The sequence below is a fragment of the Heteronotia binoei genome, chromosome 10 (assembly GCF_032191835.1).
Source record: "Heteronotia binoei isolate CCM8104 ecotype False Entrance Well chromosome 10, APGP_CSIRO_Hbin_v1, whole genome shotgun sequence".
NCBI lineage: Eukaryota > Metazoa > Chordata > Lepidosauria > Squamata > Gekkonidae > Heteronotia > Heteronotia binoei.
The window spans coordinates 1,547,415-1,566,983 of NC_083232.1; the positions used below are offsets into that span (position 1 = coordinate 1,547,415).

A 19,569-nucleotide genomic window follows, 5' to 3' on the forward strand; every position below is an offset into this window, starting at 1 on the left:
ACAGTAGTGATGAAAGCAGCGGAGAAAATCCTTGCTTTGTGAAAGCCACCTTCCCTTGGTTTACTGCTGCTCTGCTCACACCACCAGGACAGTTAAAAGCTAACAGCAGCAAGAATCATCTGCAATGCACATTTACACGGATATCTTTGCAGCACCACTAACTGTGGTTATGTGTAACTGTGGTCATTAAGTGTGAGAATTTGCATGCTCAGTTTTGTCAACTGGAACCAGCCCCAGCCTTTAAGTGCACTTTGGAAGAGGGCTTCTTTTCGTCACCCCTTTGCTACTTTGTTTGCGTGAAACGGGAGAGTCCCAATGGATTAAAAGAGTGGCTACTCAATCCCTGTACAATAAACGTCCACAAGATTCTTGAATGCACAAAAATTTACAATTGTGTCCCCCCCACACACACACACAAGCGGTCGATTCACTGACGGGTTGGAAAAGTGATTAAATAAACCAGCTGCTCTCTTCCAACTCACAGAGGCCCCCCCCCCCTCTCCCAGAAGCCACGATGCACTGCGGCCATTTGCAAACTGGGACCAGTCTCTGCTCAGAGATCCTACAAAGAGCTCGGACCTTGAGCTGATGGAGCCAACGGTCACCTCAAGCGTGGGCTCACCCCTCAGGGGAAAGCAGTGCCCCCTCACCCCTGGGCAGGGGCTCCGCCCTGCAGTCTGTCTTCAATGCAAAGTCCTTGGCTCAGCAGGGCTCCCTCTGAGAGGCTGAAGAAACGGGGCCGTGTTTGGCAAGAGGACGTCTGCCGGGTGGGCTCTGCAGCAGGCAATGGAAGGACGGCAGCCTGGAGGGCAAGCACCCTGCAAGAGCCAGAGTTCAGCAGAGGATGGCTCCATGAAATTAGAAACAGCAGCCTCAGCAAAACAAGACCCTCCTGTAGAGCACAATTATGCAGGATGCAAGCTTTCAAGTTGCACAGGAATCTTCCTCAATGTGGACTTTTTTAAAAAGGGGGGGGGACGAGAGAGGGGGGGAAAGTTGCTCTTGGGACAGATGTCAGTCTATCCATCTAGCTAGCTATCTACGAGGTGTGGCTCAAAGGCTCTTTTCCAAGAAGTTTTCTGTTACAGAAGAGGGTCACCAGCCAAGTTCCTCTCAGCCACAGAGGCTGCTCAGCTCCAAAGCCAGGCACGAGATTCTCCCTACCAAGAACAGCAGCTCCTCTCAGGTGTGGCTCCTCCGATGCAGGGTGAGATATTTGGCCTGTGTGAACTTCCGGCCGCAGTCGCTGCACGCAACGGACTTCCTCCCAGGGCCAGCACCTCGGTGCGCCACAGCAGAAGGCTTCTTCCTCGCCCCTGTCCCTCCGCTAACAGACTTGGCCTCCGGCTGGGCCACGTGCGGCTGGGCCGAAGGAAGTGTATTTTGGCCCAGAACCGCGAGAGCTGCCGAGGCACCGGATTTTGGCAGCCTCTTGTCCTCGTGGGTTTTCAAGTGGACCTCCATGATCTTCTCATCTCGGAAGCGCTTCTCGCACCTGGGGCAGGGGAAGGGCTTCTCGGCCATCTCCCGGGCTCTCTTCTGCGCCAGGGCCTTGGTGTCCCCGGCCTGCAGAAGGTGCTGCTCCCCGCGGTGGACGCGCTGGTGGCTCTTGAGGTGCTGCAGCTGGCTGCAGGTCTTGCCGCAGAGGAGGCAGCGGTAGGGCCGCTCACCGGTGTGCATGCGGTAGTGGATAGTCAGGGTGGCCTGGTTCCGGAAGGACTTCCCGCACTCGCCGCACAGGTAGGGCCGCTCACCCGTGTGGACCCGCAGGTGGCTGATGAGCGGCTGCTTCTGGGCGTAGCGCTTGCCGCAGGTGGTGCAGGCGAAGGGCTTCTCGCCCGTGTGGACGCGCTGGTGGCTCTCCACGTGGTGCTTCTGCCGGAAGCGCTTGCCGCACTGCGCACAGGCGAAGGGCCTCTCCCCGACGTGGACCTTCATGTGGGCCGCCAGGATCTGCTTCAGCCGGAAACGGCGCCCGCACTCGGGGCAGGGGAAGGGCCGCTCGGCCGAGTGGGTCCCCTGGTGCTTGCGGAGGTCCTGCTTCTTGCTGAAGCTCTTCCCGCACTGGGGGCAGGTGTGGGGCTTGCGGGGCCCGGGGGGGACCCCCAGCTGGCGCAGGAGCTGCAGTTTGGCAGTGAGGCACTTCTTCCCCTTGGGGGGGCAGCTGGCGCCGGGGGCGTCCTTCTTGCGCAGGTGTGTCTTGATGTGGCGTTTGAGGTCCCCCTGGGAGGGGAAGGCCTTGGGGCACAGGTGGCACTTGAAGGGGCGCTCCCCCGTGTGGGTCCGGATGTGGATGGTCATGGCCACATTGCTGAGGAAACTCTTGCCGCACTCCGGGCACTTGGGGGGGTTCATCTTCAGCGTCACCCGGGGGAGAGGCTCAGCCTCCTTCTTGGCGTTTGCCGCCCGGGTCACCGGCTTCTCCACTCCCGTCAAGGGCTTCCTCTTCTTCCTCCTGCGCCGGGTTGGGATTTGTAGGACGACCCCTGCCCCTTCTTCCTCATCCACTATCCGGATCTCATCTCCTGCTGGGAAGAAAGGGAAAGATTCCCACTGTTGCTAAGATAAGATAAGATATTAGATTTATACCCTGCCTCCACTCCAAATCTGAAGAGTCTCAGAGTGGTCACAATCTCCTTTCCCTTCCCCTCCCCACCACAACAGACACCCTGTGAGGGAGGGGGGTGGAGCTCAGAGAGCTCTCCCAGAAGCTGCCTTTTCAAGGACAATTCCTACAAGCGAGAGTTATGGCTGACCCAAGGCCATTCTAGCAGGCGCAAGTGGAGGAGTGGGGAATCAAACCCGGTTCTCCCAGATAAGAGTCCATGCACTTAACCACTACACCCAACTGGCTCTCTATTAGAGCTCTGGCTGACCCAAGGCCATTCCAGCAGGTGCAAGTGGAGGAGTGGGGAATCAAACCCAGTTCTCCCAGATAAGAGTCCGCAGACTTAACCACTACACCCAACTGGCTCTCTATTAGAGCTATGGCTGACCCAAGGCCATTCCAGCAGCTGCAAGTGGAGAAGGGGGAAATCAAACCCGGTTCTCCCAGATAAGAGTCCGCACACTTAACCACTACACCCAACTGGCTCTCTATTAGAGCTATAGCTAATCCAAGGCCATTCCAGCAGGTGCAAGTGGAGGAGTGGGGAATCAAACCCGGTTCTCCCAGATAAGAGTCCGCGCACTTCACCACTACACCCAACTGGCATGAGCCTCACTTAGCCCCAGCTGGCAGAAGAAGAGGAAAAGAAGAAGATATTGGATCTATATACCACCCTCCATTCGGAATCTCAGAGCAGTTCCCAATCTCCTTTATCATTTTCCCCCACAACAGACACCCTGGGTGGGGCTGAGAGAGCTCTCACAGAAGCTGCCCTTTCAGGGACAGAGTTTCAGAGTGGCCACAATCTCCTTTCCCTTCCTCCCCACAGACACCCTGTGAGGTGGGTGGGGCTGAGAGGGCTCTCACAGCAGCTGCCATTTCAAGGACAAACTCTGAGAGAGCTACGGCTGACCCAAGGCCATTTCAGCAGGTGCAAGTGGAGGAGTGGGGAATCAAACCCGGTTCTCCCAGATAAGACTCTGCACACTTAACCACTACACCAAACTGGCTCTCTATTAGAGCTATGGCTGACCCAAGGCCATTCCAGCAGCTGCAAGTGGAGGAGTGGGGAATCAAACCCGGTTCTCCCAGATAAGAGTCCACACACTTAACCACTACACCAAACTGGCTCTCTATTAGAGCTATAGCTAATCCAAGGCCATTCCAGCAGGTGCAAGTGGAGGAGTGGGGAATCAAACCCGGTTCTCCCAGATAAGACTCTGCACACTTAACCACTACACCAAACTGGCTCTCTATTAGAGCTATGGCTGACCCAAGGCCATTCCAGCAGCTGCAAGTGGAGGAGTGGGGAATCAAACCCAGTTCTCCCAGATAAGAGTCCACACACTTAACCACTACACCAAACTGGCTCTCTATTAGAGCTATAGCTAATCCAAGGCCATTCCAGCAGGTGCAAGTGGAGGAGTGGGGAATCAAACCCGGTTCTCCCAGATAAGAGAGCTCTGGTTGACCCAAGGCCATTCCAGCAGCTGCAAGTGGAGGAGTGGGGAATCAAACCCGGTTCTCCCAGATAAGACTCTGCACACTTAACCACTACACCAAACTGGCTCTTTATTAGAGCTATAGCTGACCCAAGGCCATTCCAGCAGCTGCAAGTGGAGGAGTGGGGAATCAAACCCGGTTCTCCCAGATAAGAGTCCGTGCACTTAACCACTACACCAAACTGGCTCTCTATTAGAGCTATGGCTGACCCAAGGCCATTCCAGCAGGTGCAAGTGAAGGAGTGGGGAATCAAACCCGGTTCTCCCAGATAAGAGTCCGCACACTTAACCACTACACCCAACTGGCTCTGGCTCTGCTCCTTTGCCCAGACACGTACCAGGAGCTGGGGAAGAGCTTTTTTGGGCAGTGGCCTCAGAGAGCTACTGCCAGTCAGAGGAGAGACACCAGACCAGGCGGACGGACTTGGCATCAGGCACCTTCTGTGCACAGGCTTCTCTGGATGGCATTGGCTCCTCTTTGAGGCATCCCTTCATCAGCCCACAAGCCTGCCAAGGGGGAAGGAACCCTGTCTTCTCATTGGCTATCTGTTGACAATGCGATTCCCTGCACAGAGGATGCCGCTCTACAGTGCCTTCCCGAGCAGAGTGATGCCCTTTGAAGGCCAGTAACTGAGGTGGAGCTCATGTTTAGGATGGCTCTCAAGCTGAGACCCAGCCTGGTGTAGTGGTTAAGTGCACAGACTCTTATTTGGGAGAACCAGGTTTGATTCCCCACTCCTCCACTTGCAGCTGCTGGAATGGCCTTGGGTCAGCCATAGTGGTGAAGTGAATGGACTCTTATCTGGGAGAACCGGGTTTGATTCCCGACTCCTCCACTTGCACCTGCTGGAATGGCCTTGGGTCAGCCAGAGCTCTTGCAGGAGTTGTCCTTGAAAGGGCAGCTTCTGTCAGAGCTCTCTCAGCCTCACCTACCTCACAGCGGGTCTGTTGTAGAGGAGAAAGGTAAAGGAGATTGTGACCGCTCTGAGATTGAGAGTGAAGGGCGGGATATAAATTCAGTATCTTCCTCTTCTTCTCACCTGCTGTTGTTTTGGCTGGAAACCTGCCATGGGCTGCCAATTCATTTCCTGCTGCCCCTGGCCTGCTTTTTTGACGTCTGTTCTGAAAGGCGACACGTCTGCATTTAGAAATCGGCCAAAACGTCAGGCTTTTTTTTTTTTTTAAATGGGAGTGCAAATGAAAAGCATCTAAAGGAGATGATCTGGACTGCCAGTAACACTTTCTCTAGTCTTGGCCTAGATGCCGCCCCACCTCGCTACTTACCCCACCAGGGGCTCTGGGGTCTCTTCCATCTCGGGGGTTCCAGGGGCTCTTCTATGCAGGGGTCTTCCTCTCGCTCTATCTTACAGATGACTTCAGGTTTGATGGACAGGTTCCCTGCAGAGAGAACAGAAAGCAATAGCGAATGCTGACACCTGCTCCTGAGCTCCGAGTTCCAGAGCCAAAGTTTGCTGCTACAAAAGACGTGGCCGCAGAGATTGCCGCCTGTCAACTGCAGTGCTGCAAGAAGCTCTCGGAGTTTTTACGCACACAAAGAAGTGCCCCCCCGCCACCCCCGGGCCGGACTCTCCAAGCTGGCAGGCCCCCAAGAGGCAGCAAAAGAGACCCTTACCCAGAGAAGCCACAGCCTCGTAGTTCTCCACCATCACGGCCCGATACAGCTCCCGCTCCCATTCTGCCAGTCTTGCCCACTCTGCTGTCGAGAAGTACACCGCCACGTCCTCAAACATCACCTGTGGCAACGAGAAAATGTTTGGGGATATCTCTCAATCCTGGTGCCTCCTACAGTGCTGTTTATGGGATTGCAGAGGGGCTCCAAGCTAAAAGATGCTGGTGTTTCTATTCATGTTCCCAGCCGTGGCTTTTCTTTGTCAACCAGCGGGCATGCAGAGACCCGATTTGGCCAGGAACCGCAATGTGGAGGGGCTTCAAAGACCACCTGGCAGAGCTGCCCTTTGAGGAGGACCCAATGAGGCAAAGCGTAGCTCCCGGCCCATTTCAGGTCCCAGCCGGAAGGACTGCTCCTGTGCCCATCCGGACCAGCACCACCCTCGCCCTCTTCTCTGCTAGTGGCAGGCAGCCCAGGGTGCAGGAGACAGAGAGCTGGCAAGCAAGCGGGTGGCAGATGCCCAGCCTCAGGGTCTGCTGATACTGGGGCCTGCCCCACACCTAAAAGAGCCCAGTGATTCCCAACAGATGGGGCAGGCTGCGTTTCAGGGCATCCGAGAGCCAGGATTTGCCAAGTAAGGCGCTCTTTTCACAGAGCAGAAATGCACCATGGGCTAGTGGCCAACGAAGCCAGCCCAGCACCAGAACAGAACACTCCCATTAAGAGTCAGGTGAGCGATGGCTGATGCCTACTGCCCCATTTCTATCACAATATAAGAAGTAATAAGCAATAATATGCAAGCAGTGAAGTGGCTAAGTTTGCGGATGACACTAGATTGTTCAGGGTGGTGAGAACCAGAGAGGATTGTGAGGCACTCCAAAGGGATCTGTTGAGGCTGGGTGAGTGGGCGTCAACGTGGCAGATGCGGTTCAATGTGGCCAAGTGCAAAGTAATGCACATTGGGGCCAAGAATCCCAGCTACAAATACAAGTTGATGGGGTGTGAACTGGCAGAGACTGACCAAAAGAGAGATCTTGGGGTCGTGGTAGAGAACTCACTGAAAATGTCAAGACTGTGCGATTACAATAAAAAAGGCCAACGCCATGCTGGGAATTATTAGGAAGGGAAATGAAAACAAATCAGCCAGCATCATGATGTCCCTGTATAAATCGATGGTGTAGCCTCATTTGGAATACTGTGTACAGTTCTGGTCGTCGCACCTCAAAAAAGATATAGCATTGGAAAAAGTCCAGAAAAGGGCAACTAGGATGATTAAAGGGTTGGAAGGTTATGAAGAAAGGTTAAAACGCTTGGGGCTCTTTAGCTTGGAGAAACGTCGACTGAGGGGTGACATGATAGAGGTTTACAAGATTATGCATGGGATGGAGAAGGTAGAGAACAAAGGACTTTTCTCCCTTTCTCACAATACAAGAACTTGTGGGCATTCGATGAAATTGCTGAGCAGTCAGGTTTAAACGGATAAAAGGAAGTCCTTCTTCACCCAAAGGGTGATTAACATGTGGAATTCGCTGCCACAGAAGGTGGAAGCAGCTACAAGCACAGACAGCTTAAAGAAGGGATAAACACCTGGAGCAGAGGTCCATCAGTGGCTATTAGCCACAGCATATTGTTGGAACTCTGTCTGGGGCAGTGATGCTCTATTTCTTGGTGCCTGGGGGGGGGCACACAGTGGGAGGGCTTCTAGTGTCCTGCTTGGGGGGGGGGTCACATTGGGAGGGCTTCTAGTGTCTTGGCCCCACTGGTGGACCTCCTGATGGCACCTGGGCTTTTTTGGCCACTGTGTGACACAGGGTGTTGGACTGGAGGGGCCATTGGCCTGATCCAACATGGCTTCTCTTATGTTCTTCTGTGACACCAAGTGTTGGACTGGAGGGGCCATTGGCCTGATCCAACAGGGCTTCTCTTCTGTTCTTATGTGACACAGTGTTGGACTGGATGGGCCACTGGCCTGATCCAACAGGGCTTCTCTTATGTTCGTGACACAGAGTGTTGGACTGGATGGGCCACTGGCCTGATCCAACAGGGCTTCTCTTATGTTCTTCTGTGACACCAAGTGTTGGACTGGAGGGGCCATTGGCCTGATCCAACAGGGCTTCTCTTCTGTTCTTATGTGACACAGTGTTGGACTGGATGGGCCACTGGCCTGATCCAACAGGGCTTCTCTTATGTTCGTGACACAGAGTGTTGGACTGGAGGGGCCACTGGCCTGATCCAACAGGGCTTCTCTTATGTTCGTGACACAGAGTGTTGGACTGGATGGGCCACTGGCCTGATCCAACAGGGCTTCTCTTATGTTCTTATGTGACACAGAGTGTTGGACTGGATGGGCCACTGGCCTGGTCCAACAGGGCTTCTCTTATGTCCTTATGTGACACAGAGTGTTGGACTGGAGGGGCCACTGGCCTGGTCCAACAGGGCTTCTCTTATGTCCTTATGTGACACAGAGTGTTGGACTGGAGGGGCCACTGGCCTGATCCAACAGGGCTTCTCTTATGTTCGTGACACAGAGTGTTGGACTGGAGGGGCCACTGGCCTGATCCAACAGGGCTTCTCTTATGTTCGTGACACAGAGTGTTGGACTGGATGGGCCACTGGCCTGATCCAACAGGGCTTCTCTTATGTCCTTATGTGACACAGAGTGTTGGACTGGAGGGGCCACTGGCCTGGTCCAACAGGGCTTCTCTTATGTCCTTATGTGACACAGAGTGTTGGACTGGAGGGGCCACTGGCCTGATCCAACAGGGCTTCTCTTATGTTCGTGACACAGAGTGTTGGACTGGAGGGGCCACTGGCCTGATCCAACAGGGCTTCTCTTATGTTCGTGACACAGAGTGTTGGACTGGAGGGGCCACTGGCCTGATCCAACAGGGCTTCTCTTATGTTCGTGACACAGAGTGTTGGACTGGATGGGCCACTGGCCTGATCCAACAGGGCTTCTCTTATGTTCTTCTGTGACACCAAGTGTTGGACTGGAGGGGCCATTGGCCTGATCCAACGGGGCTTCTCTTATGTTCTTATGTGACACAGTGTTGGACTGGATGGGCCACTGGCCTGGTCCAACAGGGCTTCTCTTATGTCCTTATGTGACACAGAGTGTTGGACTGGAGGGGCCACTGGCCTGATCCAACAGGGCTTCTCTTATGTTCTCATCTGTCCCCTGCTGCAAGAACAAGGACTGCAGGCGCAGAGGCGGCTTTCCCGAAGGTTGTTGGGCCAGGCTTTCCACTCAGCTTTAAAACGGCCATAAATCACAAGAAGGCTAGAGACTCCATCTCTGAACAAAGCAGCGCTGCAGGCACATGTGCCCGCATTCCCTAATCACACAAGGTGAGGAACAATTTGTGGTGATGGCACACACCCAATTCCCTTGGGCACGCACTGTCTATGGCAGCCCTTCCCACAGGTTACACCGGCACCAGCATTCATTCTGGAAGCTAGGGTTGCTCCCGAGTCCAAATCTGAAACTGAGGAAAGAAGACCTTGTTCAGGGCAGCCCTGGTTAGCATTCGGGTCAGGGTCAGTGTGACGCAAAGCTTTGCAAGGGTGTGTGTGTGCATGTGTGTTAATGTTTGTGATGAGAGCAGCTGAGGGTGCATGGAATGCACACCTCTCCTGGTGCTATAAGGTGGGAAGAGACAGTGCAGTGGAGTGATTAAAGTAATGGATTAGGACCTGGGAGACCCAGGTGCGAATTCCCATTCTGCATGGGAGCTCTCTTGGTGACCTTGGGACAGTCCAGGGGTGGCCAAACTGAAGAAGAAGAAGAATTGCAGATTTATACCCCACCCTTCTCCCTGAATCAGAGACTCAGAGCGGCTTACAATCTCCTATATCTTCTCCCCCCACAACAGACACCCTGTGAGGTGGGTGGGGCTGAGAGGACTCTCACAGCAGCTGCCCTTTCAAGGACAACCTCTGCCAGAGCTATGGCTGACAAAGGCCATTCCAGCAGGTGCAAGTAGAGGAGTGGGGAATCAAACCCAGTTCTCCCAGATAAGAGTCCGCACACTTAACCACTACACCCAACTGGCTCTCTATTAGAGCTATGACTGACCCGAGGCCACTCCAGCAGGTGCAAGTGGAGGAATGGGGAATCAAACCCAGTTGTCCCAGATAAGAGTCCGCACACTTAACCACTACACCGAACTGCGTCTTGGGAGCCACATGTGGCTCTTTCACACACATTGTGTGGCTCTTGAAGCCCCCACTGCCACATTGACTGGCTTGGAGGAAGCATTCAAAGTTGAAGTTGCTTTCTTTCCAACCCTCCCTCCCTGTCTTGCGGCTCTCAAACATCTGACATTTTTTCTATGTGGCTCTTACGTTAAGCAAGTTTGGTCACCGCTGGGCCAGTCCAACCCTTCCGCCTAGCCTACCTCACAGGCGGTCAGGGTTAGGAGAAAATGGAGAAGAACACTATAAGCTGTTTTGGATCCTCAATGAGGAGACAGGCAAGGTATAAAGGAAGCAAATCCTGTCTGTACCATCTCAGGACCTGGTCTGGAAGCAAACAGACATGGCCTGGATCTGTCATCTTTCTTATGTATATAAACGTAATATCATCACAGTCAAGCTCTACAACAGGTTCAGAGGGAGGCAATGAAGCGGGTGAGGGGTCTGGAGACCAAGTCCTATGAGGAAAGGCTGAAGGAGCTGGGGATGTTTAGCCTGGAGAGGAGGCGGCTGAGAGGTGATAGGATCACCATCTTCAAGTCCTTGAAGGGCTGTCCTATAGAGGATGGTGTGGAATTGTTTTCTGTGGCCCCAGAAGGTAGGACCAGAACCAAGGTCCTAGGTTATTAAATTAAATCAAAAGAGTTTCCGGCTCAACATTAGGAAGAACTTCCTGACCGTTACAGCAGTTCCTCAGTGGAGGTTTTTAAACAGAGGCTAGATGGCCATCTGACAGCAATGAAGATCCTGTGAATTTGGGGGGAGGTGTTCATGAGTTTAGAGCGGTTCCTCAGTGGAACAGGCTTCCTCGGGAGGTGGTGGGCTCTCCTTCCTTGGAGGTTTTTAAACAGAGGCTAGATGGCCATCTGACAGCGATGAAGATCCTGTGAATTTAGGGGGAGGTGTTTGTGAGTTTCCTGCATTGTGCAGGGGGTTGGACTAGATGACCCTGGAGGTCCCTTCCAACTCTATGATTCTAAGCTCACTCTTAAAACCCACCTGTTGGAAGTCCTGAGCCCTTTACTGGCACATCACTGCTACTTCTGTCAACAAATTAACCACCCCTCCTCTTTCCAAGGGTTGTCTCCTCTTCCGGTCATCTAGAGGCAGCACGGTGCTATGCTCAGAAGCAAGGTCTTTTGTCTGGGGTGCTGCTTCTGCTGAAGGAGCTCTCAGGACCGGGCTGGAGCTGGTGGCTGCCATTTTGCGCTGCCCATGAGGGCCGCAGGCAGCTACCCTGCGTGGGAAGAGTGGAACTACCTGGCAAGTCTTTAAGATACAGGGGCCTGCCCCACCTCATTACGGAATGTAGAAGAGAGGGAGAGAGGATGCATTTCTAAGCCAACTTTTCTTTACTCTTCCGCTTGCTGATATGGTGTTGTGCTGAAGCAGGGGTGTCAAACGTTTGGCCCATGGGCCAGATCAGGCCTGTGAGCAAGTCTGCTTCCTTCTCCCTCTCTCTTGCTTCCTTCTGCAACACAGCTTGCTTTGCCAGGCTTGCTCAATCGCACAGGAGCTACAGAGGCAATGCCTCTATTTTCCCCATTGGCTAAGGCTCCTCACTTGGGGAGGAAGTGGGGTGGTTGTTTGTGTGTGTCCTTTATAAAGTTTATATCTCCACTACCTGACATTACATTTTATGACACACACGGCCCAGCCCGACAAGTTTTCATTTATGTCAGATCTGACCCTCATAACAAATGAGTTCGACACCCCTCTGCTGAAATCTGCTTCTGAATTTTTCTTTTAAATATTTTTATCTTTATTTTTTAAAAAGGGAATCCTAGAGTTGGAAGGGACCTCCAGGGTCATCTAGTCCAGCCCCCTGCACAATGCAGGAAACCCACAAACACCTCCCCCTAAATTCACAGGATCTTCATTGCTGTCAGAGGGCCATCTAGCCTCTGTTTAAAAACCTCCAAGGAAGGAGAGCCCACCACCTCCCGAGGAGGAAGCCTGCTCCACTGAGGAACCGCTCTAACGGTCAGGAAGTTCTTCCGAATGTTGAGCCAGAAACTCTTTTGATTTAATTTCAACCCACTGGTTCTGGTCCTGCCTTTCGGGGCCACAGAAAACAATTCCACACCATCCTCTATATGAAAGTCTTTCAAGTACTTGTAGATGGTGATCCTATTACCTCTCAGTGTGGGATTAGCACCTGGAAGACACAGGTTCAAATCCTCAGTTGAGCCATGGAAGCCCGCTGGGCGACTTTGGTCCAGTCACACTCCCTCAGCCTCCCCTACCTTACAGGGTTGTTGTGAGGATCAAATGGAGGACAGAAGACACTTTGGGCCCCCTCCGGCAAGAAAAGCAAGATATAAATGAATGAAGTAAGTAATTCCAAGCATCTGAGCCCGGTTTTTAGAGTGCAGGATTGAGAGATAATCCTACCTCAGCCAATGATGGGTCACGCAGAAAACAGAATTTCGGGAAGTGTTGTGCTTTCTGCTGCAGCCTGCCTGCGCTGGAAGCGCTGATCAGAGATAACGGTCCCAAATCCTAAATTAAAAGCCTGAGATACCATCTATAAAGAATTCCATAATGGCTTTCCTTTGAACCGGAGAGACTGAAATGCAGATGGGTTCTGCGCCCGCCGTTATCTCTCCACTGATCGCATGTTCTCAACGCCTTCTTTGAGACTGTAATTAAATGCCTCTGTTTTGCTCAGCAGGATTTCTGCACACCTTCGGCTGCTCTGCCGCGGACACCGGGACAAACGGAAGCGACCCTGCAGGTCCACGACTGGGCATTTCAAAGAACCTGGATGCTAGAACCGTCTCATTCCCCGTTCCAGTTAAATGACTGGCTCCCAGGGAGGAGCTGCAGAGCTTTCGTCTTAATCCAGATTTGCCCCAGATTTGCCAGGTCAGAGAGAGCTCAGGCTGGCCTTTCAGATGACGCTGCCCTCCCTTCCTCATCAGTCACAGGTATCATCTGGAAGGGTCTTTTGACGTTGCGCTGGCCAAAGCAAAGCCAGCCCAAGGTCGTTCCTCCACAGCTGCCTTGGCAAGAGGGAAGTTCGTGAATTCAATGGAGCACTCACAGCATGGAGGGGCCCAATATAACCCCCCCACTTGCTCAGTTTCTCCCTTGGCCCATCCCCACCATTCAAAGGTCTTGCTCCTTTCAGTCCCACTTTGTCTGTGAGTACGATAAGTGTTGATTTTGGACTTGACTTCAAGCCGCAGAGTGATGTGGGAGATGTCATAGAATCATAGAGTTGGAAGGTACCTCCAGGGTCATCTAGTCCAACCCCCTTCATAATGCAGGAAACTCACAAACACCTCCCCCTAAATTCACAGGATCTTCATCGCTGTCAGAGGGCCATCTAGCCTCTGTTTAAAAACCTCCAAGGGAGGAGAGCCCACCACCTCCTGAGGAGGAAGCCTGTTAGAATCATAGAAGACTTAGAAGGGACCTCTAGGGTCATCTAATCCAACCCCCTGCACAATGCAGGAAACTCACAAACACCTCCCCCTAAATTCACAGGATCTTCATCGCTGTCAGATGGCCATTTAGCCTCTGTTTAAAAACCTCCAAGGAAGGAGAGCCCACCACCTCCCAAGGAAGAAGCCTGTTCCACTGAGCAACTGCTCTAACGGTCAGGAAGTTCTTCCTAATGTTGAGTCAGAAACTCTTCTGATTTAATTTCAACCCATTGGTTCTGGTCCGACCTTCTGGGGCCACAGAAAACAATTCCACACCATCCTCTCTAGGACAGCCCTTCAAGGACTTGAAGATGGTAATCATATCATTTCCCCTGAAGGACCATTCTCACAAGAAGACCAAAACAGGATAATCCAGAATTTTATCACCCCATTCAGTGCCATTTCCATGGCACAGTCTGTATACCATTGTGCATTCCACAGATCCAAGGCTCAACAGTGCCACCAAGTCAAAGTGGACGTATGACCACTTCGTAGGATTTTCAAAGCAAGAGGCAGGGTCATGACTCACGAGGACCCCTTGTGGGGCTTTCAAGGGAGGGACAGTGGCTCAGTGGTAGAGCATCTGCTTGGTAAGCAGGAGGACCCAGGTTCAATCCCCGGCATCTCCAACTAAAAAGGGTCCAGGCAAGTTGGCATGAAAAACCTCCGCTTGAGACCCTGGAGAGCCGCTGCCAGTCTGAGTAGACAATACTGACTTTGATGGACCCGGGGGGGCGGGGTCTGATTCAGTAGAAGACAGCATCATGTGTTCATAAGGAACGAAGGCAACTCTAAGGGAGGGACGGTGGCTCAGTGGTAGAGCATCTGCTTGGTAAGCAGAAGGTCCCAGGTTCAATCCTTGGCATCTCCAGCTAAAAAGGGTCCAGGCAAGTAGGCGTGAAAAACCTCAGCTTGAGACCCTGGAGAGCCGCTGTCAGTCTGAGTGGACAATACTGACTTTAGGGAGGGATGGTGGCTCAGTGGTGGAGCATCTGCTTGGTAAGCAGAAAGTCCCAGGTTCAATCCCTGGCATCTCCAACTAAAAAGGGTCCAGGCAAATAGGCATGAAAAACCTCAGCTTGAGACCCTGGGAGCCGCTGCCAGTCTGAGTAGACAAGACTGACTTTGATGGACCAAAGAGGGTCTGATTCAGTAGAAGGCAGCTTCATATGTTCATATGTAAGGTGAAAGACAAACAGAGGGGGCTTGCCATGGCCTGCCTCTGGTCTTACTTGGTGGTCTCCCACCCAACTACGAACCGTGGCCAACCCGGCTTAACTTCCAAGCTCTAACAAGCTCAGGCTAGTGTGTACTGAAAGGTTCTAGCCTGCTGATACAGCAGCATCCAAAAGTTTACAATCAGCAAGCTGGGCACAGGCCGATATGGAAAGAACAGGCTGCTCTGACCCAGCGGCATTTCCAGCAGCTGCAAACCAAGAAAACAGAATCATAGAGTTGGAAGGGACTCCAGGGTCATCTAGTCCAACCCCCTGCACAATGTAAGGAACTCACAGATACCTCCCCCTAAATCCACAGGATCTTCCTTGCTGTCAGATGGCCATCTAGCCTCTGTTTACAAACCTCCAAGGTAGGAGAGCCCACCACCTCCCGAGGAAGCCTGTTCCACTGAAGAACCGCTCTAACAGTCAGGAAGTTCTTCCTGATGTTGAGCCGGAAACTCTTGATTTAATTTCAACCCATTGGTTCTGGTCCTACCTTCCGGGGCCACAGAAAACAATTCCACCCCATCCTCTCTAGGACAGCCCTTCAAGTCCTTGAAGATGGTGATCATATCACCTCTCAGCTGCCTCCTCTCCAGGCTAAACATCCCCAGCTCCTTCAACCTTTCTTCATAGGACTTAGTTGCCAGACCTCTCACCAGCTACCATGAAGGAAAGCAACTAGATACAAGATCAGGAGCACCCCAGAGTTCAACAAAAAGACTTTCAGGGGTACAAGCTTCCGAGGGTCAAAGCTCCCTTCCTCAAGGGATGAGGCAGTATTTTATCCTAGACCTTTGGCTTGGAGGTACCTCCTCAAGCAAGGAGGGTCCATGGCTCAGTGGGGGAGCATTTGCTCGGTCTGCAGAAGGTCCCAGGTTCAATCCCCGGCATCTCCGCTTAAGGACCAGGCAGAAGTTGATGTGGAAGACCTTTCTCTGCCGGAGTCCCTGAAGAGCCGCTGCCAGTCGGAACAGACAGGACAGACTTTGATGGACAGACAGTCTGATCCAGTAGAAGGCAGGTTCATGCTTATGAAGCATCCTGAACTGCTTAGACCAAACTGGATCCTGGGAGAAAGAGACCTTTGTCACGTCCACCTAGCCATGATGCTGCCCAAGGCAAAGGCATTTTCCTGTGGGACTTGGCGCTCACACAGGTTCACGCTGAAATTCAGCCACTGCCCAAGCGAAGTCATCGTCTGCCTCAACACCCTGTGTGGGCTGCGGCCCCATTTCAACGTGACCCTGCGTGACAGCCAAGTCCCAGGGGGAAATGCCACTTCGAGATCCTCAGTCGCATGCATTTTCTGAAAACACAACCTGGAGAAAAATGGCAACTGGAACGCATCCAGACATGGCGTTTTGAATGCAGCTGACTGCCTGAACCAGAGCAGTGGTACCCCACCATCAAGACATGCAGGGGAGAAGACAAGTAGGATCAGTCCAGACAGCACAGCGACCATTCCGCCAAGACAGATGGGGGGGGGGGGGTCCCAGAAAGAGGCAGTCAGGCTAAGCTAGCTCAGCAAAAAGTCTTTTTGTTGTAAGTGGGGGTGAACTTTCTCCCCGGAGGGCCTGCTACTGTCTCAAAGTGCTTTTTGCCTCCTGCTAGTCCCACACGACTCCTCAGTTCCCCTCATAGCTGGCTGGGACTCAGGCACCCCCAGAGGCTCATGCCATTGCAGGGCAGCAGGCACTGTGTCTCCAACTTGGGACGGGATCATCACATCCCACGAACCCTGCTGGGGAACTCTGGGCCAGCCACTCTCTCTCTTAGCCCACCGGGCAGGGCTGTTGTAGGGGCAGGGAGCAGCTGGGCCTTGTGAGGACAATGCCCCAGAAAGCCTGCTCCCACGGCGGTGGCAAGAAGTTGCGGCTGCCTTATGGCGACCCTGCGGGGCTTTCAAGGCCAGACATTTGCAGGCCGTTGCTTGGTCCTGTGCAGAGGTATCCCGGCTAAATACTGACCAGGGCTGACCCCGCTGAGCTTCTGAGCTCCGGCCAGATCCAGGCCCTCTGCCCCTGCAGACCATGCAAAGAACACTGGTGTGGATGTGCCAGTGGGAGATGCTGGCTAGTGGGCAGCCATGTTGGATCAGGCCAATGGCCCATCCAGTCCAACACTCTGTGTCACACAGTGGCCAAAAAACAGGCGCCATCAGGAGGTCCATCAGTGGGGCCAGGACACTAGAAGCCTTCCCACTGTGCCCCCCCCCGCAAGCACCCAGAATACAGAGCATCACTGCCCCAGACATAAGAACATAAGAGAAGCCATGTTGGATCAGGCCAGTGACTCACCCAGTCCAACACTCTGTGTCACATAAGAACATAAGAGAAGCCATGTTGGATCAGGCCAATGGCCCATCCAGTCCAACACTCTGTGTCACACAGTGGCCAAAAAACAGGCGCCATCTGGAGGTCCATCAGTGGGGCCAGGACACTAGAAGCCCTCCCACTGTGTCCCCCCCGAAGCACCAAGAATACAGAGCATCACTGCCTCAGACATAAGAGAAGCCATGTTGGATCAGGCCAGTGGCCCATCCAGTCCAACACTCTGTGTCACATAAGAACATAAGAGAAGCCATGTTGGATCAGGCCAGTGACCCACCCAGTCCAACACTCTGTGTCACATAAGAGAAGCCCTGTTGGATCAGGCCAGTGGCCCACCCAGCCCAACACTCTTGGTCACACAGTGGCCAAAAGACCCAGGGGCCATCAGGAGGTCCATCAGTGGGGCCAGGACACTAGAAGCCCTCCTACTGCGTCCCCCCCCCCCAAGTTCTTCGAGGTCAGTAAAAAAGCTTGCTGGGGAGAAAGTGCAGATGCCTGGGGAAGGCAGTGGCAAAGCACCCCATAAAAAGTCTGCCTTGAAACCGTTGTGAAAGCAGCGTCCCCCCAGAGTGGGAAACGACTGGTGCTTGCACAGGGGGCCTCTCCTCTCCCCTCCTCTCCTTTCCCTGCAGGTCTGTGCAGGGCAGCCCCCTCCCGCCTGGCCCGCCCTCTGGGGCTCCCCCCCCCGTCCGCAGTGCAAGCCCACCCGGGGCTGGGGGGGGGCCGGGCCAGGCATGCTCAGAGGCACTCTCGCCACCCCCCGGCGCTTACCTGGCCAGGCGCCCCCGCAGCCATGGCGTCCCGCCGGACAATGCCGCTCCTGCCGCTCCTGCTTCTCCTGCTGCAGCTGCGGCGGCTCGCGAGGACGCGGCGATGCCCGGAGACCCAGCACAGAGAGCGCAGGCGCGTCCCGCCGCCCCCGGCATGCTGGGAAATGTAGTCCGGCGCAGGGGCGCTGGGGAAGTGCCTCCCCCTCCCGCCTGCCCCGCGCAGGAGGCTGCGGGTTCGATTCCCCGCCCCTGCTCAGCCTCGCCGATGGGAAAGGGGCCAGGAGGAGGAGGAGGAGGCCAGGGTTGCCAATCCCCAGGTGGGGGCAGGGGATCCCCCGGTTTGGAGACCCTCCCCCGCTTCAGGGTCGTCAGAAAGCAGGGGGGGGGGAGGGGAGGGAAATGTCTGCTGGGAACTCTTATTATCCCCTATGGGGATTTATTCCCATAGAAAATCATGGAGAATTGATCTGCGGGTATATGGGGCTCTGGGGGGGCTGTTTTTTATTTATTTATTTATTACTTTACATTTATATCCCGCCCTCTCCGCAAGCGGACTCAGGGCGGCTTACAACATCATAAAAACAATCAATTCAATAAAACATATAAAACCATAATTTACTTATCAATTTTAAAACTATTAGCGCTGTTTCAGTCCAATATAGGCGGTATTGACTTTTGACTATGATCACCAGCATTCTGTAGGATGTCCGGTGGCAGCCCCTTTTCAATCAACCACAAAAGCCTGTTTAAACAGTTCAGTCTTACAGGCCCTGCGGAACGCCGATAAATCCCGCAGGGCCCTTATAGCTTCTGGGAGGGTGTTCCAAAGTTCTGGTGCTGCCACCGAAAAAGCCCTGGATCTCGTTATGCATAACTTGGATTCTTTTGGGCCAGGGGCAGACAGCAGATTTTTTGTCCCTGATCGCAGTGCTCTCTGGGGGATATATGGGGAAAGGCGGTCCCGTAGATAGGCAGGTCCCTGACCATAAAGGGCTTTAAAGGTTAAAGCTCTCTCAGCACTGGCCAAATGTGCTCCCGTCGCGATAGTCCCATTAACAGCCGTGTCGCAGCGTTCTGCACTAGTTGTAGTCTCCGGGTTAGCGTCAAGGGTAGCCCCATGTAGAGAGCATTACAGTGATCTATTCTTGAGGTGACCGTAGCATGGATTACCGTCGCTAAGTCGTTGCGCTCCAGGTAAGGGGCCAGCTGCCGCGCTTGCCAAAGATGGAAAAAGGCAGCTCTAACGGTGGCTGCCACCTGAGCCTCCATTGTAAGGGAGGACTCAAGGAGCACGCCTAAGCTCTTGACCTTAGGGACCGGTATCAGTGGTACCCCGTCAAGGGCCGGCAGCTGGATCTCTCTCCCCAGACCGCCCCGACCCAGGTGGAGAACCTCCGTCTTCGTCGGATTCAATTTCAGCCGACTCAGTCTGAGCCAAGAGGCCACGGCTTGTAATGCCAGGTCTAGATTTTCCAGGGTACAGTCAGACTGGCCACCCATCAATAGGTAGAGCTGGGTGTCATCCGCATATTGATGGCAACCCAGTCCATACCTCCTGACAATCTGGGCAAGGGGGCGCATATAGATATTAAATAGCATCGGGGATAGGACCGCTCCCTGAGGCACCCCGCAACTAAGAGAGTGCCTCTGGGATGCTTCCTCCCCTATCACCACCCTTTGTCCCCGATCTTGGAGAAAGGAAGTCAGCCACTGTAAGGCAGATCCCTGAATCCCCACATCGGTAAGGCGGCTAGTCAGTAGCTGATGGTCAACCGTATCAAAAGCGGCTGATGGGTCTAATAACAACAGCACTGCAGAGCCGCCCTGATCCAGATGTCGCATAAGATCATCCATGAGAGCGACCAGAACTGTCTCCGTCCC

At 53.6% G+C, this 19,569-nt stretch overlaps 1 protein-coding gene across 1 annotated transcript; it reads right to left on the minus strand.

Moving 5' to 3' along the window:
* Positions 1–346: 346 nt before the first annotated feature.
* LOC132578253 (zinc finger protein OZF-like) lies at positions 347–17,819 on the minus strand. Its single transcript, XM_060248170.1, has 4 exons — positions 17,690–17,819; positions 5,744–5,864; positions 5,395–5,508; positions 347–2,525 (listed from the first exon to the last, which is right to left on the minus strand). The coding sequence occupies exons 1-4, from the start codon at positions 17,711–17,713 to the stop codon at positions 1,183–1,185; spliced, it is 1,602 nt and encodes a 533-aa protein (XP_060104153.1). The 5' UTR covers positions 17,714–17,819; the 3' UTR covers positions 347–1,182.
* Positions 17,820–19,569: the final 1,750 nt, after the last annotated feature.

Coding starts and splice junctions, on each gene's coding strand:
- LOC132578253 (XM_060248170.1), bottom strand. CDS start 17,713: ATGGCTGCGGGGGCGCCTGGCCAG. Junction 5,865..17,689: donor CTGCGGGGGCGCCTGGCCAG/GTAAGCGCCGGG, acceptor TCGTTGCCACAG/GTGATGTTTGAGGACGTGGC. Junction 2,526..5,394: donor ACCCCAGAGCCCCTGGTGGG/GTAAGTAGCGAG, acceptor TCTTCCCAGCAG/GAGATGAGATCCGGATAGTG.